This window comes from Ptychodera flava, chromosome 16 (genome assembly GCF_041260155.1).
Source record: "Ptychodera flava strain L36383 chromosome 16, AS_Pfla_20210202, whole genome shotgun sequence".
Taxonomy (NCBI): domain Eukaryota; kingdom Metazoa; phylum Hemichordata; class Enteropneusta; family Ptychoderidae; genus Ptychodera; species Ptychodera flava.
Genome location: NC_091943.1, coordinates 18,188,434 through 18,215,236, shown reverse-complemented (window position 1 = coordinate 18,215,236; position 26,803 = coordinate 18,188,434). Strand labels below are relative to the sequence as shown.

General features: G+C 34.0%; 2 protein-coding genes across 2 annotated transcripts in view; both read left to right on the top strand.

The window, feature by feature from the left end:
* The window catches only part of LOC139114193 (choline transporter-like protein 2), a 37,288-nt gene extending 23,987 nt beyond the window's left edge, over nucleotides 1–13,301 (top strand). The window contains exons 2-10 of the mRNA XM_070675770.1: nucleotides 2,827–2,875; nucleotides 4,317–4,390; nucleotides 5,161–5,242; nucleotides 6,017–6,101; nucleotides 7,622–7,771; nucleotides 9,012–9,072; nucleotides 10,595–10,731; nucleotides 12,055–12,138; nucleotides 13,191–13,301. Coding sequence (XP_070531871.1) covers nucleotides 2,827–2,875; nucleotides 4,317–4,390; nucleotides 5,161–5,242; nucleotides 6,017–6,101; nucleotides 7,622–7,771; nucleotides 9,012–9,072; nucleotides 10,595–10,653 — 560 coding nt within the window. The 3' untranslated portion in view covers nucleotides 10,654–10,731; nucleotides 12,055–12,138; nucleotides 13,191–13,301. The remainder of the gene's footprint in view (nucleotides 1–2,826; nucleotides 2,876–4,316; nucleotides 4,391–5,160; nucleotides 5,243–6,016; nucleotides 6,102–7,621; nucleotides 7,772–9,011; nucleotides 9,073–10,594; nucleotides 10,732–12,054; nucleotides 12,139–13,190) is intronic.
* On the top strand, nucleotides 10,683–25,081 carry LOC139115007 (choline transporter-like protein 4). The gene is made up of 11 exons (XM_070676917.1): nucleotides 10,683–10,731; nucleotides 14,077–14,202; nucleotides 14,737–14,836; nucleotides 15,158–15,341; nucleotides 15,912–16,147; nucleotides 16,594–16,688; nucleotides 17,605–17,708; nucleotides 18,477–18,550; nucleotides 18,891–19,071; nucleotides 19,634–19,718; nucleotides 20,512–25,081. The coding sequence occupies exons 1-11, from the start codon at nucleotides 10,683–10,685 to the stop codon at nucleotides 20,625–20,627; spliced, it is 1,350 nt and encodes a 449-aa protein (XP_070533018.1). The 3' UTR covers nucleotides 20,628–25,081.
* Nucleotides 25,082–26,803: the final 1,722 nt, after the last annotated feature.

Genomic DNA, 26,803 nt, shown 5'->3' with positions numbered 1-26,803 from the left:
TGTTTCTTTTGATAGTTTGGCAAGCGACTAGACGACATTCCTTTCAAAGTACAATATAAGACGATTGTGAATATTTTCTCTCACAGTGAGATATGCCTTCTTTCTATTACATCACCATACTAGATCAAAGAACCAGTACAACTCAAGAAAAATAACAGACCAGTGTATTTCAATGTCAACAACATTTATTTTCCCCGAATGCTCCTCTTATATTGCAACCCCTTTGATAATCGTTGTTCGGTCCGAATGGACATTCAACTGTTCAATAGTCAAACTCATACTTTATGTCTCATAATGTGGGTGAGTTCTATTCCAAGGTCATGTGCACATAACCCATGACAGAAACTGGCACTTTAAGAATAATATTATATAGGGCTCAGCCCTTGGTGTCGCGCCAGGGGTTATTAAAGATTGGCAATGTTATTTGTATTGATTCATGATAAACTGTAATTGTTACTTCATAAACGTTTATATGACAACTACCGGTATGCCTAGTTTCCCTCTGATGAAAGCAGTTCACGTACGTACACGACGTCAAACCCTGCAGCAGGGCAGGTATAGATTTTCTGTAGCGTGTAAAAATTTTGGACAAAATTGGCAACTTTTACAATGATAACAGCCTATTGCGATAAACAAGGGACGTATTATGCAATCATTATCATTGCAATGGTAACCGCACTGCCCACCTTCCACTTGCAAGCTGAAAACTATAGCGTTCCGTCTAAAAACTGGCAATTTTTGAATCTAATTATTGACACAGGTGGCGCTCTTCTATAATTCAATCCCAGCATTCTTTGCGTATGCCCCCGTTCATATGCACGACAGTTTTTCTCCCTTTATCTATATTAACGATATTTTGTATCAGCGACAAGGTGCATAATAACATTTACTGGCTAATAAAAGAGGTATATTTTATAAAAGGCATGTTATATAATGGTAATTTGTTTCGTTTTTGTTTATTTACGAGTACTCAAAAAAAAACATGGCGGCGCCCATGAAAGAAGGGTACACTTCCGGTTACTCGCATAGTATATTATGAATAAGCGCATGCGTAGTCAGTAAGCCGCTGGCGTGACTATTAGTAAAATTTAAAGAGTTTATTATGGTTCTAATCCCTGTATGCTCACGTAATTTCCAGCTTTCTGTTTTGTTTGAAAAACACTACCTTCTAATTTGAATTATCTTAAAATGTAAACTATTTAAAAACAGACTGTGCACACACACACATTATATATATATATTTACCAATGAAATAATGAAGGATTTAATTCCTATGTTTTTGCTTTCAAGTGTAATACTTTGACACTTCAACTGTTCTTAGCAAACAGTTGCCTATGTCAAAGGCCTGTGTCAGGCATCAGATTGTCTTGCAAATTACTTATTTACTTAAAGCCCCACAAGCTGTATCTTTTAGCTTTATTTTTGTGATTTTACTTCCCAACTAAAACAAGTTAGTGGGAATGTACTCATTGAGGGATTTTTATACAAGTGTAATAAACTGCCCACTTTGACTGCATGTGCAATTTTGAACAAGATAAATAATAAATGTTTGCCCAAACGTAAAATGGCGGCTCCATGCAAATAAAGTAAAAACACTGTATGTCAAGCTTATATGCATCAGAATCTTGACAGAAACAACAGAGTAGTCCAATGTAATGCATAGTGCTGAATGTTTTCCCGTGGGACATCATATGCTTTGTTTTCTTTGTAATATTACCAATTTTTAAAAATGGCGTAAAATCAAAATAATGGTTGAAATTTAAATTTACTCGTCCAATTTTTCAGTAGTAATAGACTATATCCTTTAAATTTGTAGAATTTAAAGAAAACCAGAGAAAACAGAAAGCCTTTTTTAGGTCAACAAATTTCAAGAGTTACAGCTTGTGGGACTTTAAATTTACTAGAGTACAATTTCAATAGAAATAAAAAAGCTATATGTCACCTCCATAATCCTCTTACAGACTAGAACAAACTTGATCCCTGGGATTGAGACCTTGGCCTTTAAATTGTGCTGTAAAATATAGTTGTTGTCAAGATTTTAAACCAGGCATTTAGATTTATGAACTGATCATAATGTCCTCAGCCCTTACGAAGTTTAAACAATTTACAAACTTAACTCCGACCATGTAACTCTCTATATGTATTAGACTGTACCGCATTGAAATTGGACATGTAAATTCCGTGAGGAATCAATTTGTGCTGTGGTACTAAAGCAAAATTTACTTGGTGCCGCCAAGAAATCTGCAAAGAGTATATGCTACTAGGTAACATGATTAATCTGGAGCAATGTTCAATTATTTATGATAAAATATAATCCCACCCAAGGCCTGCGTAATGGTAGTGCCAAGAGTCAAAACACAGGGATATGATGTATGGGATATATTATGGCGTAACTTAGTTGGCAATTTAATTTGGTAGCTCCCATTTTAAACAGATATGAAATGTGTGAATTGATAAATGAAATTATGTGAAATAATGTTTGAAAAATGTGCGATGCACATCACGTAGTAGCTTTTTAATTTATGAGAGTATCATCTGTCATACATACAACTTGCAGATATTAAGTTATAATTAATTTGGTTATGTGAACTTTTCGTAATTGTATAGTATGAAACGCTGCAAGCAATACTGCAATGAGCTGTCTAATGATCATGCAATATGGTTATACATTATCATTCAGTGGTAACCATGGCAGCAGATAAGTGTAACCATAGCAATCATTTATTGTCATGGTCACCAGTTATCCATCACTGTTTGCGACCAGCAGCATCGTTTCAGTCGTGATGGAATTTGATGTTATCGTTGATGTCTCTGATCTCTTTGTAGGAGAACCGCAGAAATATGATCCTACCTTCAATGGGCCGTTGAAAAACAGGTAAGTGTGTAATGAACACTTCAAAACATGATAATTGTAGTTGACATCTCAGGTCATTTTCATGAGTATTTCTATTGTAAACAAATAAATAAATGAACAAAAAGTAAAAAAATAACCTCTAAGCATTAATGAATAAAACCTTTTATTACTTTCTGAATATACAATAATTACAATAAAAAAGATAAAAATAAATTAATGGAGATTGTTGCTATGCTTGAGTTGAAGACAAAAAATAACTCCATGAAACTTGTTCTTTTAGAGCACTTATCAAGCATATCATCCATTTCATTAGTTTTAATATTGCCCGAATTGTCACTTACCACCATGTTATGACAATACACACCATACAAAATGCACCAGCCATCAAATTTGTGATAACATATGTAAATTTTATATCCTATGAAGTTCATCTCTGTCATTAAAGCCCTCAAATTGAAAAGGGACCCGTGCCTTAAAGGGATACAGCCCTCAGAACTGCGCTCAAAGGCCGTATGGGACCCATACGACCCATCCGACCAATATCCAAGATACAATGGTGTCAGATGAAAGTTAAAACATGTCTGTCATAATCTACATTGTATAATTTAAATGTTGCAGCTTAGATGATGAGGTGCATCTTGATATCGTACACAAAATACATTGTTTGTAAACAAGAAAGTCACACAAGGCACAGTTCCAACCACCGTTTCCGTTTAACCATTTACAGGCACATAGAAGCAGTAGTGATGGCATGAAGTTCGTTGCTGACAGTTTCCACAAATTTTTAGAAGGATTTCCCCAGTTTTATACCTTAATATTGGTCTGAAATATTAGTATTAACTACAGGCGGGGTTAGTTCGTTCCTCAAAATTGAAAGACTTAAACTTTTGCCCAAACTTTCCTCAAGGAAACTAAACCATTCCCTTTCAAAATCAAGAATAAAATTGGGGTCACAGTGCAAAATTTTGTACAATAAAAACAAATTACCCAGTATTTATTGTCACTTGAAATAAAAAATTTGCATATTTGCATATTCCATATATGGCAAGTGGGTGGGGCTTAGCGTACTACCCAGTAACACCTGTAGCTGTCAGTCCTCCATATTTGATGTCAAAGTTCATTGCAGACTACGCTACTAAGTATGCCGTTGTTGGTCTTGTGGGGGTGCCCTTTTTAAAAAGCAGCCACCAGTGTAAAATCTGTGATTGGCTATTAAAAATCAGGTGACCGAATACCTTTAATCTATGGAGAAAAATTAAATTCCTGATCACAAAACTAAGCCAGTGAAAACTTAAGTTCATGAGCTTCAAAATGAACCCTTGCAAGACCACAACTACAATGTAAAGGTTTGAGTGTCCAAATATCTGTCCCCGAGACGCATTCTACCTTACATAAAGTCCCTTTTGACATCATCTTGAACGTATTGTTAAGTTCAAATGAAACTTTCTATTTTCTTACACAGGAGTTGCACAGACATACTATGTTGTATTATATTTATTGTATTTATTGCTGGTATGTTTGTAGTTGGCTACTTTGGTAAGTGAACTTTTCTTTCACTCTTGAAATTTATTGAGTTCTTCGTTTAGTGTCTATTTCCTAATCTATGTGTACTATGGTATTTGATATTTTGATTGAAATTCTTGTATTTAAAATTGACCATATGCACTCGTCAACTTCTATTAAATAATAATTATGGATGTTGTGAATATCACCACAAAATAAAAAAAATTATTTTTTAACTCCATAAGGAGCTTTGAATAAAATTCTTTGTTTGCTGTGTGCATGCTGGTAGGTTTCCAAAGAAAATTAAGAAAACAAACACATTTTAAACACTATTACAAGACAAAAATATTAATTCTCCAAAAGAAACCAAATAAAAGCTGAGCTTATGTTAATACACTTTTTTGTCTGTGTTTTTTTCCCTGGCTCGTTGGTAGGTTTTTCAAAAATCCAAGGACGGCAAACAAAGAATTTTCTTTACAAAGCCTGATTAAGAATCTACATCCCTCAAAATGGGCTGTTTTGATGCGATGTAATTAATTAAGTAATCTTCTTATGGTAGGCGTGGGAAGATGTAGCTCAGTGAACTTTAGAGCCGATGTAGGTGATGAAAGTGAATGAAGTTTTACTCCAAAGATAAGAAATGAAAGAATATACTAATTCTTGGAGCATTTGTCATCCACAGCACTCTGAAATTACTATGTACTATTGTTTCAGTCATTTTAGGGGTGATTGTATGAATAACAATGATAATGACAGCTGACTATGACTGTACCATTTAAAGACATCTTTTAATTTTATGACAGCCTGGTTAAATGGTAATCCAAATAAGTTAATCTATCCGACTGATTCAAGGGGGCAGATCTGTGGGTACGACACCCAAGTTAAGTAAGTCTATCAGTATTATATTTTTTGTTGTGAAATATTGATATGTAATTCATATACATGTACCACATTTGAACTGCAGATTGTGTAATGTATGATGTTATTGATTCATTGAATGACTGATTAAATGACTGCCTCCTCAGAGTAGGTAGGTATTAAGACAGTGCAGTTTGATATCATTATAAGTCCTTCATAAATGTTTTATTAATTTTCATATGGATTTCACTGATATGTATATTGATATGTGTACATTACATGCAATTTCAGCTCTAATGTGAAAAAATTGTCGTGGGCCTTGCATGTTCATCTATTCCTTTCCATGGTATAAACTGAACACTTCACTGACAGTAATTTTTTGAGCTGTGGCAAGTGCAAGTGTTGTAGAAAGAGTATAAGTGGCACTGTTATATCCCAGTGTGAGAGGATCAGAGTTGCTATCTAGCGCCACCAGTGTTTGTTTTTGTTGGACTTTTGTTTTTAGTCAAGTTTTTTATACTAACCTACTGCTGGAACAAGTTCTGAGTCACACTTCAACAGGAGGCAATACCATAATAATTTTGAGTTTGTATCTTTGCAGCCAAGTTCAAAAACACTGTAACTGATACATATTTATTTATTTCATATAAAAAATTTTTCAAGAAGTCATTCCTGTTTCTAAGTCTTCTAGTGCTCATTCAATATTTATAGTGACCAATGACCATTTCCATATACATGCACGTCATAATGTATATCAAATATTGAGATTCTTTGTTTGCATGTTTTTCTGTTCATTTTCAGAGATAAACCATATTTATTTTATTTTAATTTGGTGGACTGTGCAAGTACGGCATCATTGATTGAGCTACAGTGTCCAACCAAACAGGTAAAGTATATACCACTGTTATTTGTTAAGACACTTCCTCTTTACAGGAGCTGCAATTCTCAACGCCTGATGGCTGCAAAATTTTCCTGTACTGACATGTATTGCTCATCGAAAAATCATTTACTGGAAACATGGTCGCTGGGCAGCCATTCTGTAATGATTTTTACTTATCTCCGGAAGTGGTAGCGATGGAGATGTTAGGATGATTTAGGGAATGAAAGTTGTGGTCTAGTATAAGAAACAAGTTTTCAGGAGAGAAATAGTAGAAGTGTCACATGTTTTTAACAAGTTTTAAATTGTGAGATGGCTAGGAAAATTATACCGGAAACACAAGGAGAGTGGTGACTCAACAACAATTTGTAAACTATGGCCATCTAATCCAAGACATGCGAACTCAGTTTGGGTGTTACAAAAGTCGAGTTTATGATTTACCAAGAAAAATTGTAGTCAAGTACAAGGAACATTTTACGTAGAAGCTTCACTTTAAAATGTCACCCATAGTAAACGAAGCTGAGAAATGTGAACAGGATTGGTATTGGAAATAAAGTCAAATATCACAGCATTAGGTAAAGCCTAAATAAAGGAATAATTAAAATGTGCAAGAGGGCAATCAATTAATATGTCATGCTTATCAAACTTTCAGCATAAGCAAACCTAAATTGATCAATGAATTCCAGAGTTCTGGTCAAAATAAATGGCCTAATTACAGAAATTTATTAAATATGCAGATAAGCTATTCTTATTCAATATGTCACAGTCACCAAACTTGCAGCATAACTAATTGAACCTTCACTATGATGAAATTGGTGCATTCAGTTTTGATATATAGCCTACGGTAATTACAGAAAATTGATATGCAAATGAGGTAATCAATTTATTAATCAAATGCAAAAACTGCACTACGATCACTTCATCACATGAATGATTACATGCAACAACAAAAACATAGTAATGTCTTGTTTGAACACTGTAAAGAAATATATGAACTAAAGAAAGGAAAAAAGCAACATAAGTTAGGAATTTTTAAAAATATTGAACAAGCATGCTGAAGTAAATGAAAACTATGGCCTCAGTTTATTTTCCTATGTTTTGACCTGAAATGTTACTCATAAACGTAAACATCACACAAGCTTGGACAGACAGTCGGAATGTTTGTGCTTTTTGACTGTGCCCCTCTAGTTACTACTCCAAGCACATGATAGGATTAAAATTCCGTCTCGGAAAGAAAATTTGATATTTATAATGAAACTAAAATGAAAAATCACATGCCCAGCCTGTGACGCACAGATATAAAACTTAATGTCCACCAATCTGTGACAGATTGAGACACTTCAGTCATGAGAAATCTCTCACATCCTCAGGCCATATATAAATTATTGCACAAGGACAAAAAACTAAATTGTACCAAGCATGGACAAAAAGTGCTACAGTCCAAACAGGAATTACATGTAACGGCTCCCAAAAAGAGCGATCTACAATAACTTGTTATAAGGAAACTAAATTAATTTTCTTTGTTCAAGATCTGTGTCTCCCAGTGTCCAAACTCCACATGGATGGGTGTAACTGATGGAATCACCTATGAATTACCATCACCTATCGGAGGACCAGATAAAATAGACTGGGATAAATACATATGTGATTATGATGTTGATCCAAAAACATCAGACAAGGTAAGTAACAGACCTATTACTCTATATTTATTTAAGGTACAGAGTAGTATGCACCTCAAAATTTAAAGACTTAGGCTTTTGCTCAAACTTTCCTTGTGGACTCTCCCACCATGCAAATTTTTGTACTAGAGAAACCAATTACCCAAGATTTACCAATATTTGTAATTCAAAATGGCCGCCATCCTTATATTAACTCTATGAAGAAAAATAAAATTTTCGATTTTCGAAAAACTAAAGCAAAACCAAGAACTTTAAAATGAGCCCCCACAAGTGGTATATCAGAAAAGAATTGTAAAAGTTTGCGAGTCCAAATATCTGTCCCAGAGGCGCACTCTACCTTCAGTGCATGGACTGATTTCAAAAGATATCACATTCCTGCAATTCAAATGTAAAACTATATACTCTTTGGAAAATAATTTATGTCAAAGAAGACCAATAACAGTTTTGTTTTGTGATTCTTTAAACTATTAAAATCAGGTTTATGTCTCCAACTAGGACTACAACAAAAATACAAGGATGCAAAACAATAAATCTATCAATTCTTCGTTAGTGTCAGACTGAGCCAAACCTGCAATTGAAATGAGCAAAATTTTTTTCCATATCCCGCTCCATTTGCTGCAGCTTTTAACATATTTTCCTTTGCTATAAGAAAGTCTTGCATGTACAATACTTCAAAATCATATTTAATACATTGTGATCAACTTATAAACACAGCTTGTAAAGTGCATGTACATGTCTGTATTGTCCAGTTTAATTCTTGACCACCGAATAGAATTCATCTGTAAATAAATCACATATTGTACACAATAAGATATACATTGTGTACATTGCGATGTTATTAATGACATATAAAATTCTAAAATAAAATCATATATATTATATTGGTTATTTTTTGCATCAATTTGACTGCCCCATGGCTATATACAAGCTAGGTCACAATAGTCTTTTTATAAGTGTGTATGTCAAGAAATCAAGTACATAGGTACATGTATACTACAGGCAATGAAACTACATACAGTGTGAAAAAACAAATCTTGGCAATTGTCCAATGGGCCATAATGAGTCTGTCCTTGAAGGTGAACACACAAAGGCCTGCGTAGCGCATTCACAAAAGCCTCTGTGCTCCAGGTACATGTATGTGTATTAAACAGTCATGGGAACGGGTTGTCTGCACAATATTGTTGTATGCAAAATATTTTTGTTCTCAATAATACTTTGATCTTCCACCTACGCTGTACAGAGCCCATCAGAGCTGTTTGAAGATAATGATTGTGCATCATACTATTTGGAATCAAGTCCGTGTGAGTATAATTTCCATATCAGCATAATTCCAAAATCCCTTTGCTGCTGAGAAGGGTCCATTGTGACATTGTTTTTTCACACACACACCACACACCACACACACACACACACACACATATATATATATATATATATATATATTATATATATAAATATATATATTTCTTTTTCTTTACAGTCTAGGCTAAGAAGTAGTTTCATATTGCTACATGGAATTGAAAATTGTTTACCATTTCATTCACCCTATACCTGCAGAATATATATATATATATATATATATATATATATATATATATATATATATATATATATATATATATATATATATATATATATATATATTATATATATATATATATATATATATGCTGGTAGTATAGGGTGAATGAAATGGTAAACAATTTTCAATTTCCATGTAGCAATATGAAACTACTTCTTAGCCTAGACTGTAAAGAAAAAGAAATGGGTAATAGTGTTTCTGAGTTTTCAACGTGAATTTGCGTTTCACCTCCTAATTTCATTGATTTCACGATGGTTAATTATGATGGTTTCAGCATTTCATGATGTAATAGATTGTTTTTCATTAGTAATAATACAATGGTGCATGTATCATCATGAAGAATAAATCTGCATACCAATCAGACAAGGTTATGCAATCTTATCAATGAAAGTTCATTTTTACAATATAGTAATCCTCATAGATCATATTATAGGGTTATTCACAAAATACGGCCCTGTATGGACGAGGGCTCAGTGATTGACGTATTGGACGAGCCGAAGGTGAGTCCAATACGTCAGTCACTGAGCCCGAGTCCATACAGGGCCGTATTTTGTGTATAACCCTATTATTATACACCTCCCTCCATTAATCGTCCGTATAAACTAATTCTATGGTAAATTTTAAGGGATGCGGCACGCGCGATATGAGTGGAACGCGCGCGATCTACTGCTCCGTAGTACAAGTCCCTTGCGTTGGCACGAAGCCAATTAATTTTCAGTGCAGTACAAGCAAACTTCGCTGAATGTTTTCAATTTATTTAGTTTTTTTAAATAAAAATCAATTGCATTTAGACTCAGTTTTGTGTTTAGCGTGTTTTAAACCTTATACTACGAATACATTTTGGTGGAAGTTGTTATTTTGTCTTTAACTCACCGTAAAATAGTTTGTTTACATCGATAATCGCTAGTCAAAGGTCAAACAGGCGCGTCGCGCGTCTCCCGTATTCGGGACTTCCGCGTACTATACAAAAATATGGAAAGTTATTGGACGTCAAACTCCCATAGGTTACGGCAGTAGGTGTATAATAATGTGAATGATCTGCAAGCCAATGCCAGGAAACCATATGCTTTTCTTGCATGGGGCGTATGCATGGTTACCTCCCAAACAGTCCTCATCTGCACTTTCATTGCATATTAACCGATTCAGTATGATCAAATGGGCCAGGTTGCACTGCATCGTTCAATAAAAACGTTAGTTGAGTACTCGATACCTGTACTGAAAATGTTCTCTTTTTTTCACAGTGTATGGCCGTTGCATTCCATCCTTCGTCGTTGATGCAATCACACAGGAAAAGATGTGATACAAGATGCCAACAACAGAACACTGAAGATGCCAATAACAACACGATCTCTTTCACAGATCTTCAAGCAGCCCAGCTGTGAGTATATAGTAATTATGCACTTCTTGAATCCTAATTCCCTCCTACAACTTGTCTGAGGTTCCCTAACGTTATCATTAAGGTAGAATGGGCCTCAGAGACAGGTATACAGACTCCCAAACTTTTATGATTATGTTTTGGTCTACCACTTGTGGGGATTTATTTTGAAGCTAATTTGAGTATGTAAGGTTTTTGGCCGGTTTAGTTCAGTGAAAATTAGGAATTTCTTTTTCTCTATAGGGGTTCTGACCATTTTGGATTTCAAATACCAGTAAATATTGTTTCTCTAGTACCAAAATATGGACGGGGACCCCGTTTCTGTTTTCTTGGTCTTGAAAAAGAATGGTTGAAAATTCACTTGAAGAAACTTTGAGCAATATTTAATTCTTTCGTTTTTGAGGCGAAACTACCTAAAGAGAATTGGGGCCCATGCAGATATACAGGTTTTTATAAAAGGAATAAAGTACAACTCAAAATGACACTGACCTCTGTTCCAGTGGTTATTAAGCCAAATACTGAATTGCAACTTTTTTGAGAGCCATTCTCTCCATGAAATTGGAATAGGACAAGGTAGCATGTTTTCCAGTCAGGATCTTATAAGATTCTAAGAAACTAAATTCTTACATAATTCTTATAAGGAAATAAGTTAGAGGAAAAATGAGTAAGAAATTTTCTTTTCCTTAATTTTGCTAGTAAAAATTCCTTTCACTACAAATACATATAAGAATCGTATAAGATTTGTATAATATTTTTTCTCTTACTAATTTACATATAAAATAATTAAAGGAATATTATAAGAAGATTTTGTATGGGATGTACTTTCAAACAAAAATAAGTGATGTTGCCCTGAATTCCGTTTCCCCAATAGAGTACCTTTATATATGCGTCATTTTTCAATACTTCTTTAAGAAGAGTCCTTGCCAAATTTTACCAACATTAACTGCTTGTCTCAAACTTGTGTGCCTTAAAATTTGCCATCTTCATTACTAGCAAAATATAAACTCACACGGAAAAGAACCTCTTTCTCGGTACATCTGAGAATTTCCCAAAGATGACTTGCCATCTCATTGATAAAGTAACATATTATTTATTGCCTATGATATTTTTGTTTTGATATATATCTATTTGAAATGCATAATTGTATAATCTTTTCTCAATATTGTTGTTCAACTTCAAAATTTTGCCCATAATATATTACACTAACGTAATTCCTTATCATGTTTTATTGATAAAATAGTTTCTAAATTTATCAATATAAACTGTTTATTTATTTGTTTTTTTATATATTTATTTTATCTATTATTTTATTTACTTTTTTTCCAGTGCATTAAGCTACTACCTTCGAGCACAAGCCATCGCTGACAAAATATTTGATGACTTCACGGAGGGATGGATGTTTATGCTTGCGTAAGTATCAATTCTATTTAGCAAGTTAGAGGTACATGTAAATAACTTATCTGAGCAGTGCAAGAGAACCTTTGAAATATTCCTTTTTCAGAGGTGTTCAATAGGAGACTGCTGTTTTTATGATGAGATATTTGATTTGACAATTTCTGTTGGGTCTGTTGATTGCCAAACACAAATTGAAAAGAATAATAACAATCGAATTTCGCCCACCAGACAAAGTTGCATTTCCATGAAATTTTAATTATGCTGAACTTGATTTGCCCATCCATCCCTGTCTTTTCAACTGTGCACGTTGGATGGTATACTAGTCTTCATAGTTGGTTTACTCAGTTAAAAGTCCTAGGCTCTAACCCTATGCTAGAGCCACAATTGGATACCTTTTGGAGTATTTTTGTCCACTAAAACAACTTCAGAACAATTGAAGCTAAGAAACAATTCTAAAAATCACAATTTCTTGGTATTTTGTATGTTTATAGGTCCAGTTTAGTCATACATGCATGTACAACTAAAATGAGTTCTTCAAGCTTGTCTTGTTTAGTGTGCATATGCTGTCTCATAATTAATCTGCTTGTTTGATAAGTCCCCCAAAAAGAAGCGGAATATATGTTGCACTGAATGACCTTAAAGAAAATATGTGTCAGAGAAAAGATTTTTATTGATGTACCGGTAGATGTAATAACCTCTTCAGCTCTGCTTTTCAATTCATTGGTAAAAATATTTCCACCGTACAATTTCACTTTCATAAGTACACAGGTTTATGAACTTTTCTGCCTTTTGGGAATTATAAGATATGTTCTGACTCACCTGATATTTGTTGCATGTAAATTTAATCCTCTGTTGCACACGATTTTGTCCTTTACCCACTGTGGTCAGTGAAATTTGAAGTTGGCAAAGATTAGAGAGTTATTGGGTTTATCATAAAATAGTAAAACAAGTACTTCCATACATTCCCTGAAGTATGTTGCCTTGCTCCAATTCTAATTAAAAACCTCCAATATGATATATCAAATTTTAAAGATATTTTAAAAGATTCTAATACTGAATTTTTACAGTGGTTCTGCAATTGGTATGATCATCAGTTTCATATGGATCGTCATCATGAGGTGGATAGCTGGTATCATGGTCTGGCTGGCTATCTTACTGGTTTTTGGACTGCTTGGCTTGTCTGTCGTAATCATTGATGATCTGAAATAGTCAATACAAAACCATGCACAAGTGGCCATAAGCATTAATGTCAGAAAACTGAAAGTTATATGGTACTTTTTACAGTTTCTGTGAATTAAATTCGTCAATCCTTGTGCCCCGTAAATCATAAACTCTGTAAGGCAATCGATGGAATGGAAATTTAATATATTTGCGTCATCCCTGTACCATTATTGGATCATATGTAAAATGTTATCCACAATTTGTAAAATTTTCTTGTGTCAGTATGAACTTTCTAAGTCAGTGTCTCATAAATTTAAGGTAGAACATGCTTCGGACATAGATATTTGGACTCTCAAACTTTTACAATATTTTTGGCCCACCATTTGTTATGGTTCATTTTGAAGTGTATGGAGTAAATAAAATTTTCACCGGCTTAGTTTGTGAAATTGCAAATTCTGTATTCCCCCATAAAATCAATATAGTGATGGTAGCCATTTTGATTTTCAAATATCTGTAAATATTGGGTTATTCATTTCTCTAGTACTTAAATTTGCACGGTGACCCATGTTTTTATTCTGGATTTTGAAAGAGAATTGTTGAAAAGTTCACTGAAGTGAAAGTTTGAGCAAAAGTTTAACTCTTTCGTTTTCAAGTCATGAACTACCTTAAGCTTTGAAAACATGTTGATTTTAATGTCTGGAAATTGCACTTGTAAAATTTTCCAACACGATATTGATCATGAGCCAGATGCAACTTCATAACATCAAGTCTCTGTTACATTTTCAATCGCAGGGGTTTATTGCTGTTACTCAGAATATGCCAAGTTAGCTGCCATTGACAAGTCAACAAACATAGAATTTGAATTCACCACAAACCTGTCAAGCTACCTGGAATCCAAATGGACCTGGTTGGCTTTCAGTGAGTACATTCAATATATTTTAGAGAATTTCTTACAAACTTTCCAACTATTCTACCATAGAATGAAAAATACGTACTTGTTTTCATGTGCCATGACTGAAGAAATTTAGACTTTAAACAAAAGTTGAATATGAATATTTCATCAATTCTTAAAGAATATATTTCCTATCTGAGGTGCAAACTTTTTGTGGAGTCTAGATGTTATCTTGGTCAGATTTGTGCAGGCAATGGATGAAAGAGGGTTAGATGGTAAATTTGTTTTTCCCTACAGGTGCTGTCATTCATCAGTTTCAGAATATAATTTTCCAAACTGTTCATTGAATAATAACACCTGACCAGCAATCATTAGAAAACACATGTGATACTTTGTGAATATTTTATGCCAGACCTTCATGAATTTTTTTTGAGTTTTTCAGTCAGATCATAGGCACTGATTTTGACATTTGTGAGCAATGGGATTCATCTATTGAACTTTATTTTATGTGATTTTCAGAAATGAATGTTGATCTTTCCCTCTCTCTCTGTCTCTTTCAGCCATCATACTGGCAGTTGTCCTAGCCATCCTTATCTTGATAGTCCTATTTCTGTGTAACAGAATAAGATTAGCCATTGCTCTGGTCAAAGAAGGAAGCAGGTAATCTTTGGAATTTCAATATGCTTTACTTTATCTCCATGGGGTCAAAAATATTGCAAATGTGTATATCTTTTTATTGATACATCTAATTTTTCTATATAGAGGTAATTGATATTAAGTGTTAAATATTTTGAATATTCAAAATGATATACACGTCATTGCTACAACTTGGAAAGTGAAATATGAAAATATGATATTGTAAAGGTGGGAATTTATGTAGTCTTTTTCTCATGTTGGAATGATGTTACGGAAGTTTTTAAATCCAACGTAATAATTTGTGATTTTGCATCATATCTGAATTCTGATTTTTATTTTTGACAGAGCTGTGTCCAACGTGATGTTCTCTCTGCTATGGCCGATCATACCGTTCATTTTGGAGGTGGCGCTATTCGCAGTCTGGGTGGTGCTGGCAGTGTACTTGGCGACGTCTGGAAGTGCCTCCTACCAGATTGCCAACGCACCGCCAGATTTCCAACAGGCCAATGGGACATCCTGTGATATTTTGGTAAGTTTGGTAGGAAAAAGTAGGCACAAGGAAATCAGAGAGTATCTGATTTACAATGATTAGAGAGATACTCATGTATAGAATTAAGGGGACTGATTGACAAGTAGAAGGAAGAAGCATTTGTGATACAGGGAAATTAGACGAGACTGTTAGAGGGTAATGAGAGAGTTAATTGGGAAGTTGGGAATATGGGAGGCAGGTAGGAGGGAAGAGCGTTATTTACATCAATTACTTTGTGTTAACTTATGCCAGCTGACTTTTCAGCAGGAAAAAGGCAAGCAGATCACCAAATGAACATTTATTTTATCATTAGAGAAAGTTCCAGGCATTCATAATAGAAAGAATTTAGAATTGTTAACATATCTGAAACACAGACTCAGAATCATTAACATGCATCAGTGGTTTTCAAGTAAATTTCCCCCGTTTATATCATTAAAAGAAAATCTTAAATCAAGTACAGCACTTTCCAAAACATATCATAAAGATATTGTTTACATGAACACCTCTTTGTCATATTTAGATATGAAAAATATTCAAAGTGAAAATATTATTTTTTTCTTTTTCCCCTAGACCTTTGACTCGGAAAACACAACAGCTGAATGCATCTTTATTGAATATGCTGGTGATCCAAATTTATTCCGGATGCAAATTTACGCATTGTTTGGACTATTCTGGATCATGAATTTCATCGTAGCCTTGGATCAGATTGTCTTAGCTGGTGCCTTTGCCTCCTACTACTGGGCGTTCAACAAACCCAAGGATATTCCAGTGTTTCCCGTCAGTGGCTCATTATGGAGGACTCTCAGGTTAGACCAACGATGTTTCGGAAAAAAAGCATGTTTGAAATTTTAAATCGGTTTGTTGCATGTAACCTTTGACCCCTGACCCCCTGCTGACCCTATATATGTCATGATAGAGGAATTTTCCCAGGAGGATTAAAGGCCTTATGACAATATAAGAACTTCTAGCCTATAAAAGTGCAAACATCAATATTCTCTTCAAATGGTAACAAATAATTCCATAAATACTGTATGTGTATGTCAACAAAGTAAAATATACAGTATCATTCTGAGGTAAATATACAGTATCATTCTGAGGTTTGTTTGCAAGCTCGTGTTTCAGAATTTTTAATTTTTGTTTTGCATTTACAAGATATTCAAAATAATATATATATATATATATATATATATATATATATATATATTAATTACACAGTTTGAAATATGTTCACAAATATTCTTCTCCATTTCAGATATCACTTGGGTTCCATAGCCTTTGGATCTTTCATTATCGCTGTAATCCAGCTTATACGGGCAATGCTAGATTACATGGACCATAAGCTCAAAGGTAAAAGTAAACAACTGAATGTTGTGTCAAAGGTCACCAAATATGTAAATGAATGTCCATTATATTGATTATTTTTGATATCATATTTATTTCCTACACTCAGGTTGCATATAATTTTCTAGTCAGGAGAGTTTCATTAGATGGCATAGATACATGGCAAAATTGCAGATAATACAATGCAGTATCAATATGAGATGATTGTAATGTCTTTGTAATTTGATACAGTATTCATTGCTGTACTTTCTTTACTGATATAAATTATCGATCACAGTATCGGGAATTTTCAGTTCACAGTTTCGTTTGAAAGAACTAATAAACAAACCTGTTGCAAAGGCACTAAAACATGCAGGTTTTCATTATGTCATGTTAATGGTATTGTAAACCAATCCTTTTGTTTGAGCTCATCTTTGCAGATTTTTATTAGTATGAATATTTTATCATTATTATTATCCAATAATCCAAAATGGAAATTTGAAATGGTGTATGGAGCCTTGAAAACTGGTAAATTTCAAACTATACCTTGCACATTTGAGTAAAATACTCGCTGTAAGTTGTCCAACTCGATATTAACCCTTAGAGTGCTGTAATTTTTCCCACCAAAATTTTAGTGCAACATTTTACAAATTTTTATGAATTTTTGTATAATTTTTCGATAATTTTGGAGCAAATGGACATAACATTTAAGCGACTACAGTTTTTTATCAAAATTTGGCAAAGATCTTTTATCAAGGTTGCAAAAAATGACTTTGGTGCTCAAGGGGTTAAATCTTTGAATCCAATTGTCGTGCCTTATCCAACTTCACCATTTGAATCAGTGAGGTTGGGTCAGACCATTTAATTTGAAAGGGGTGTACGAAGAAGGAAAATCCTATCAAATTCATTAAACTGCTTGTTTTCCCTTTTTTCATGTTAAAAGGTTCCGAGAATAGAGTTGCCAAGTTCATCCTCAAGTGTATGAAATGCTGCTTCTGGTGTCTGGAGAAATTCATGAAGTTCCTCAACAAGAACGCCTACATCCTGGTAAGACAGTCACTTTACTTCATGGAACTTTGTAATTGTAGCGTGAAATTGCCAGCATGTCAATTTTGGAATATTACAATTTTACAGTACACGTATCCATCATATGGATGTTGAAATAATCTTCTCTTCACTTAATGAAGCCCAGACACGATGAACCAACATTCTTAAAGAATATTCATATTTAGAACTTGTATTTAAAGGGCCAGTTGCTGTAACTTTTGATTAATTTTTCATCGTGTTTGTTTTCAGTGTCCATCATATAACTGCAGTAATCTTGTTCTACTCCCCAATGTATAGTTACACAGTATTCAGCTCATCAACTCTGCATTGTTATTGTTGACAAGTGAATTAACTGGCCTAGATACGAATTCAACATATACAATTTGGAATATTACGATTTTACAGTACACGTATCCATCATATGGATGTTGAAATAATCTTCTCTTCACTTAATGAAGCCCAGACACGATGAACCAACATACTGAAAGAATATTCATATTTAAGAACTTGTATTTAAAGGGCCAGTTGCTGTAAAATCGTAATATTCCAAATTGTATATGTTGAATTCTTGTACAGCCACTGTGTTGACCAGCTAAATAGTGGATGTTTCAAAATGCTTTAGAGCAATAACTTACGATTGTGTTTAAAACAAAAATAGTGAAAACATAATCAAAAGTTACAGCTACAGTTAATGTAGGTCCATGATAGATACATGAAAGGACCTTGAATACAGTGTCCACAGCAATCAATGCTCATTTGTCTTTTCAGGTGGCTGTTTACGGCAAGAACTTCTGTACATCTGCCAAGAATGCATTCTTCCTTCTTATGAGAAATATTGTCAGGTAATATTTGATTTTTCAAATATTTATATGTGGAACCTGTCTCTTTGAAATAAAATGCTGACAAATCTTATTCCAAAAGAAGAGCAGTTTTAATTGTTTTTCATTAATGCAGTCATACTGTGGTGTTCCTGGAACATGTTACCTTCGATCAAAATGGCAAAATTATTTTTTTTCAAATATTTTAATTACTTGCAGACATAACCAATCAGAAAACTACTAATTTGTCTTTGCAGACTGTGTGAATCTCATTCAGTTTGCCAATATTTTTTTTAATCCACACTTTAATTGCGGCAAGTTTTAGATTTAATTTCAAGAACATACACCTTCATGTATTTTACAGAGTTGTTGTGCTGGACAAGATCACAGATTTCCTGCTTTTCATGGGTAAACTCATGGTGACCTCTGCTGTCGGAGTTGCCAGCTTCTATTTCTTCACTGGCCAAGTCACCTGGTATGATGATTACCTTGCAGTGTATTTTGGCACTGTTCCAACCCTGAACTACTTCTGGGTTCCCATGATCGTAAGTTCAGACTTCCATGTATCCTGAAGACTTTTCACAACTCAACCAGCTTTAAACAGAAACTTTCAGCTCTGACGTTGAGGGCGCCCTATTTCTAAAACTTTTTGTTTTAGCATTGATTTGCTGAAAAATGTTTATACCTGAGAAATTGTGCTTTATTGTACTCCACATAAATTCCTATGTGAAGATAAAAATATGATAGTACGCAAACATTGTCTTTCTTTACTGACATATGTGTACAGCTGACAAATACTACAGTAACTATGAACAATTTTAGCACTCGTCATCTAACATAATAAAGCCGGGGTCTTTAAAAACTTGACATCATTATAATTACACAGCTTTTCTAAACATAAGGGGTTACTTTTCTTATATTCTTCAACTGAAGTTGACAGGTTTAACTTAATTTGCAACTTGTTCAGATCTTTCCACAGATGAATTCTTAAATTCTATTCTTGCTCATCAACATTCACCATTCTTTTTTTAAATCAAAATCATCCAATTTATTCTTCCAATGGTTATATAAACACAAATGCAATAATGCTCTTGTCTCCATGGACAGGTGATCTGCTTACTGACATACTTGATAGCATCAGTGTTCTTCAGCGTGTATGGCATGGCCATTGACACCCTGTTCCTCTGCTTCTGTAAGTATACACCAACATTTATTCCAGTGTTATGTCTAAAGGGTTGGGAGGTTGGGGTAAGACTGAGAAAAACAATATGGATTGTGTTGAACTATGCCAGCATTTGCACTTTTCTGGTGTATATGGTGGCAAATGCACCCTACTTAAATTAGATTATCTGAGTGGAGACATGTCTCAGCTCCTTGAATCAATTTCTGAATTCCTTGGCCTGTATTCACGCCAGCCCAAATATATACCGGTGGGTGAGCTACACCTGGAGAATCAGCCTCAATATAAAGTCTGCCCATATTAGTAATTGTATGAGCCTAAGTGTGCCTTCTTGTGATGTGTAATAATACACGTATCACCTAGGACAATGTTTAATAGTTATGGCATTTTTATTTCAGTTTATCTAATTTTAAATCTTTGTGCATCTAAGCTAATGACAAGAAACTAATATACATGCTGACTTTCATGCTTGATAAAGCTGACATACGGTATGACTTCACATTTCAAATTATATACCAAAATCACATACTTTTGTCCTAATTATCAGACATGACAAAAATGTAGTACATGTACTTAGTGGTTAAGTGCGACCTTCATACATTACCAGAGTTCATCCATACTGCATAAACTATATGAACATATAAACACACACAGAGGCATGCAATCACATATAAATACAATATATATGAACAGATATAAATGCATTTCAGTGTAAGTGTGTAATATAGTATACAGTGCTCCAGAAATTCTAAAGCACATTCATAAGTCCTTCTAATGAATAACTGTTGTTGTCATTGTTACACAGTGGAAGATTTGGAGCGGCACGACGGCTCACCAGAGAAACCTTATTACATGAGCAAAGAACTGATGAAGATTGCTGGAGCCAAGAACAAAAAGGAAGTTCCAAATGGAAAGTCCTAAAATTACTGTGAATACTATAAACTATAGATTTCTACATAGGATTTAACTTGTAGGAAAATGCAGGCTGTCATTTACAAGAAGAGGCTTTTAACACATACAGTAAGAAAGTAATATAGATAAATTTGAAGAAGGTCTTATCAAGGTTAGTTTATTTAATAGTGCAAGTAGAGACAGCACACAGCCTTGCTGTCATGGCATCTTAAATTGCAGCATAACTGTGAGGATCTGTATTGGCAAGAAAATGTCATGACAGAAAGAGATGTGCTGTACTTTATACATGTCAATTGATTTCTGTTGTAGCAAAACTGGTGAGTTGAAAATAAGTTTCTCATACACATTGATAATGTCAATTTCTGAAGTATATGTACTATAATTAAGTGAACTCACATTTTAATACAACTATATTAAAAGGTTATTTTCTCCCTTTCAATTCAAAATTAATGGAATAACTGCAGTTTTTCAGAGAAAAAATAGGCCTCTGTCATCTGAAAAGGGGGTGCACAGTAAGTGAGGCTACCCACAATTCCCCTTGATTTGTTCACTCAAACATTTTTTGCTAAAGGCTTTATCAATTTTATCAGTTTCTTAACAATTTTTAACTTACAATTTAAGTTCAGGATTATTTGTTAAAACTATGTTCCAAAAATATTGATTATGTTTAAAATTCAAGAGTAAATTGAATGAGAAGTCAATGTTTGGAGGTGCTAAAAACTGCACACTTTTCAAAATAAAGTTATCAGCAACTAAGATGGTCTCATCATAGCACCTGTCAGACATGCAAATTTCCTTTGTTACGAACATTAAAAAAAATCAATATCCTTTACAGATGCAACTTATTCCCTTAGTTTCCTTGAAAATATTGTGTATGGCTGTCAAAAATCTATGTCAACAAAATTACAAAATTGCTATCTCCTCCGCGGAAAATGGGTTGATCTTCTCATTATTCACAATGAGAGATCAGAAAATTGTGATAATCAGAACTATGTTGCCAGAATTTTGAAATATTGACCAACTTGTTCTGTGTACAGAAGAAATTTGCTTCAGTTCAGTGAGTGATCTCCGTGTGTACAGATCACGGAGAATTGTGGGTAGCCTCACTTACTGTGGGGTGTGCCAGTACTAACATGATCCCCCATGTCTGCTTGTGAGAATACATATCTTCCATTTTTTTAAAAGCTAGCTGTGTTTGAAAGCATATTGCTAACATTGCAGTCTTTTGGAAACTTAAGGTACTTAATGCATCATCCTTTCTACAATTCCGGTCACTTTATATATATCCAAGAAGATTTAACAAATAATATGTGACAAAGTACATTTACCAGACTGCTGTGCAGCATTTTTAAAACAACTCACTTGGTTCTGACAGTGTGTTTTTGTCTTTCATCTTGAACTCTTGTTTGTTATTGGTTTGATTTGATTTGATTTGATTTAGATTCAAACTTTTATGGATGCTGTAATGTGCTTAACTTGTATATATAACTTGTATGTATGTGTACTTATATTTGTAAGTATGACTATTGGTACAGTATACTGCTCCATTTTAGAGGTAAAATTGTAAAATATTTTATAAGTGAAATTTTATAATAGCATTTTTAAATGTAAAATAATATATGATATCTAAAGCTAACCAGTGGGTCAGGATTGATCAAATCAATTCCAGATCCACTAACCTGTAAGCTAGTTGCCAAAAAAGATCATTAAAATAGCCCCCCCCCCCCCCCCCCCCCCCCCCACCATCCCACTTTAATGTAAGTCCCAGCTGAATACTTCACTAGTGCATTGGGCTAGTTGAACTAGAAGCATTAATCTACCAGCCCAGTTACAAAAACTACAAGACATTAAAGCTTGGGTTAGGGATTATCTCACCCCTGTGGTTGTAATTTCTCATACAGCAAATCATTTCGCAAGTGTTAAAATATGAATGATCAAGATTCGCAAACCAAATCTTAAAATGCCATGAAATGCCAAACTAAGATGTATATTTTTAATCCTGGTATGCACTGATGATGTGTACATTTAAAGTAGCTTAGAGTGTGAATAATGGATGAACATTTCTAAAAAGCCGACTACACAACTCCATATAAGGAAAGAATATACTAGATCCGTCACAGATGAAGATACCCATTTAAAATTTAAAATGAAAGTTCTCTTATTTGCTTTTACAGCCAGTGTGCCATTTTTACATGCAGATTTTAACTTGGACTACTTGAGGGTACTCCAGGAGGGTACTACAAGAAATGATTATTTTATGAACAGAAGGTGTTTTTTGCACGACATCATAAAACTTGTGTAAGATCATAATAAATTAACAGGGTGCTGTGTAACCTGCTGATACAAGTATCAGTGTAGAGAATAAGTGTCTACGTTTTATGAATTCAGTTTCATGATATTTTGTATCGTATTTGTATACAGAAAACATAGTAGAGATCCACTTATGATATGTTTCCCTGGCAAATTTGGTTGCCATTTTACGATTTTATGGAGTCAACTGTGTTTTCATACTGTGACAGATCTCCGACAAGGATTTTTTGTCATCTTTAGTCAAACGATAGCAATAAATCATTTATGTTAATTGGGGTTGAAGTTTTGAAGAGGAACAGGAGGTGGTATCACATTGGTGTTGTCAGTTTCTATCTTTCAAAACAGTGGAGAAAAAAAATTGTAAAAAGAAATAAAAACCTTCACCACTGACTTATGTTGTTACATAAAGCACATTTTAACCATAATACAATAAAATAAGCCATAAAATTCTTTGCATAGGGTTGAGATATTTTTACTAAAGCAAAGAGGCTGATGGCCTCAGTCAGCATTTTAATCTGCATTTTTTTATGGTTCAAGAGAATCAAAGAATTAGACATAATGCAGTCTTAAAAATTTTGTGCTTATCTGGTATATCAAAATGTTAAGAGGTGGTCCCTTGCAATCATCAAACAACAAAAGGCATACATTGTGCAATCTGTGCACGATGAGACTCTAAGATTTCAGATTAATGTCTGGAAAACTTTGGTCATTTAGAAATGAGAAATGCAATTACTAGCCTTGACTATACAATATTTGTTGTGTACATTTTCATTACAGAAATGTATTTTATGATTTTTTTGATGATTGTCATTGCAACTTAAAATATTGAGTAGGTCACAAATGTGTATGTATATAAAAACAATGTAAATATTTCAGAGGAAGATCAGCAACGTACCAGTTACCTGCAAAGCATTTTTTCTCCTAATCAGATCTGTATTCATTTGTGATGTGATATGTCTTGATACTAGGTGACAAGGTGCCATATGTTGTGAGTCTGATTGAGAGTTTACTGAATTATCATCTTTTCTATTGATTAATACCATGATTCCTCTCTGTCGTAGTCGTCTGTTTGTCTTGCTTTCCAGACGTTGTCACTTCGCTCATGTGCAATAATCACAGTGAAGTGTGCCACCTGTGGTGAGGAGTGAAGAATGTAGGAATAAAGATCATCATGTCTACCCGGACCACTAGAAATGGCGCTCCTTGCCTTGATTATTACACATACATTGATAAATCAAGGAAGTCTGGAAAGCAAGACCAGTCTTCTGTCAGAGCTTCCAATCAGTATTTATGGGGTGTAAAATCATCAGATGTGTGTGTGCTCCAATCTTTCTGTTGATGATCTGTAACTCCACCCACAATGTGTACTGTATCTTGCTCTGACTCACGGCCCCGTCCCCCACCCCCCTGGTCCCCCTCCGTCTGACTAGATCACTTATTTCATCAAGAATGAGGCTGTTCTTCATAGTTGGCTTGAGCAAACAGCAAAATTTCTTGTTGATATCGCAAACGGCTAAGAAAAAAACTGTATTTTACCTTTTATAAATTTGTAAAATGAAATTTTGCTTCCCAGTACTGTAAAAATAATTGTACTCACATTTGGGCACATGCTCAGTTGATGACCTATGCCAATTGAAACTGCAGAAGAGAAATGCAGGGGCAAGAGAGAGTAACAAGTACAGTGTATAGTAAAGGTAACCAGAACTATGAAAGACATTTGGCATTCAACAACTTGTATGCAATGGTGCAGACTCATCTGTGCAGACATACTATATTCATGTTGCTAAATACTTTCTACTGCACCGGAGATTATTTCTCTATCAAGAGTTTGTATTATTCAGGATGTCTAAACATATTGAGAATGTTCCCTGAGAAGTGAACGCAGATAAAACATACTTTCAGATTTTTCCTTGTAAATTATTCCAGGGAAAGTAACACTGATTTTTTTAGAAATGATTCTGTTAACATTTACTTTCTGAATTAAGAGATGTGGTTCATTTTTTCCCAGTTATTTTTGTCATTTGTATTTGAACTATGTAAAAAAAGGCATAAAAATTCTACTAAATGAAGGATGTGTATATATCAGTCACTGATTTGTATATTTTGGTACATACACGCTTTTTCAAATAAAGGTTTTATGCATTTTAAAAGCATCTTTTGTGGTGAATTGTTTTTCATTCACTACTAACAACCCATCTACTTTTACACAAATGTGTAAACAACATCATTTGTTTTCAGCCTGTAATAAAACCTTTAAATATGGAACAGTTTGAAAATTACCAGGGGCGTACTTTGCTGTCAATAGACAATTATTATCATGTACTGACACACTCTAGCTTAGCAGGAAATAAGTTGCCTATTATAACCAAAAAAAAAATATTTTTTCTAAAGCGATTTCCACTCAATAAAATATCAAACCTTCACAATAGACTTATAAAGGTCATAAAAATTCAATGATAATAAAATTACAACAATAAAAATATACTGATATGGCCAACTGGACAATACAAGATGATAAAAACCCCAGATTCGAACAAAAAAGTGACGTAGTCACAGTTTTTTCTGTAAAAGAAGCAACAGATGGTGACAACTTAATTTCTTTTGGTAAAGTTGGAGCTGCATGACAGAAAGAACGATAGACAGAGCCTATCACAGGGTGAAAAAACTCATTTCTGCAGACCTAAATTTAAAGAAACGTGACATAAATTGATGCTTTATGTCATATTTATGGCGCATCCCAGCAAACTTGTGGTATGTGTATATGTGTCATTTATGGAATGACTGCTATGCGGAATTATACAATTTATGGAATTGACGGAAATGTTTTCAAACGCGCAAATACCTTATATATGTCTACTTAAACACAACACAAAATGAATCATATATATACAAAAAATGTTACGTTTATGTGGAATATAAGTGCTAATGTTGTCACATTTAATACATTTACGATGTTTTTATGTCGTCTTGAAATATCGGATATATGACAAATTTATTTTTACATATTTTCTGCGTATTGATTGGAAATGTAACACAAAAATGTCGCATAAAGTATACCTATAATAGATATTTATGCCAAATTTATGGTTCATCATTACGGCATTATGCTGCCATAAATGGATTCATTACTGTCGCATTTAATGAGCATTTAAACTGGCATATTTGTGTGTGTGAGTTCTGCATTTCCATGGAAACTGTCGTAAGTGCAATTTAGTGCAACACTATTTCGGTAAAAAATACTAATCTGATATTGAATATCACAATGTTATTTACATATTAGTATCCCGTTCGTCGTTTAGAAAAATAGTTATGACTCACTTTCCATGGAAATGCTTTGAAAAAACAGGAATAACATGTTTACATGAATAGCATTAAGTCTTTAATCCTAACAAAATCAAGAAAAGAATCTTATTTGCAATTGCGATAATGTCTTGAACATGGCCAAAAACGCATTCTATATATTGGTAAACCTCTATCGATTTTTGCATATTTGTAAATACATAAAAAATTACAATTAACAACAATTCACGATAATGTGTGTGTGTGTGTGTGTGTGTGTGTGTGTGTGTACACACACACACACACACACACACACACATACACCACACATACACAAAAACACTCTAGCTATAGCTGTTGGAAAAGCACACATCACGAGAACACGCCCGACTTCCTGTGACTTAAGGTTTGAGTACCACGCCACCATGAGAATCGTTCAAGAGGGATACAACATATCAACGCGAGCGGCGCTCGTTCATGATGCTCAAGACACAGCTCGATGTGATGGTCCTTTTACAATATTGCATGCATCCAATTACTTTTTAGCATATACTCTTACGCTTAAAGCCCCCACTCAATTATCAGATTTATCTAAT

Bases quoted from the DNA above. Each gene is read 5' to 3' on its own strand.
- LOC139115007 (XM_070676917.1), top strand. From the start codon at position 10,683: ATGCCAATAACAACACGATCTCTTTCACAGATCTTCAAGCAGCCCAGC. The intron at 14,203-14,736 runs GTGAGTACATTC...TGTCTCTTTCAG, and splicing joins ATGGACCTGGTTGGCTTTCA to CCATCATACTGGCAGTTGTC. The intron at 18,551-18,890 runs GTAATATTTGAT...TGTATTTTACAG, and splicing joins CTTATGAGAAATATTGTCAG to AGTTGTTGTGCTGGACAAGA.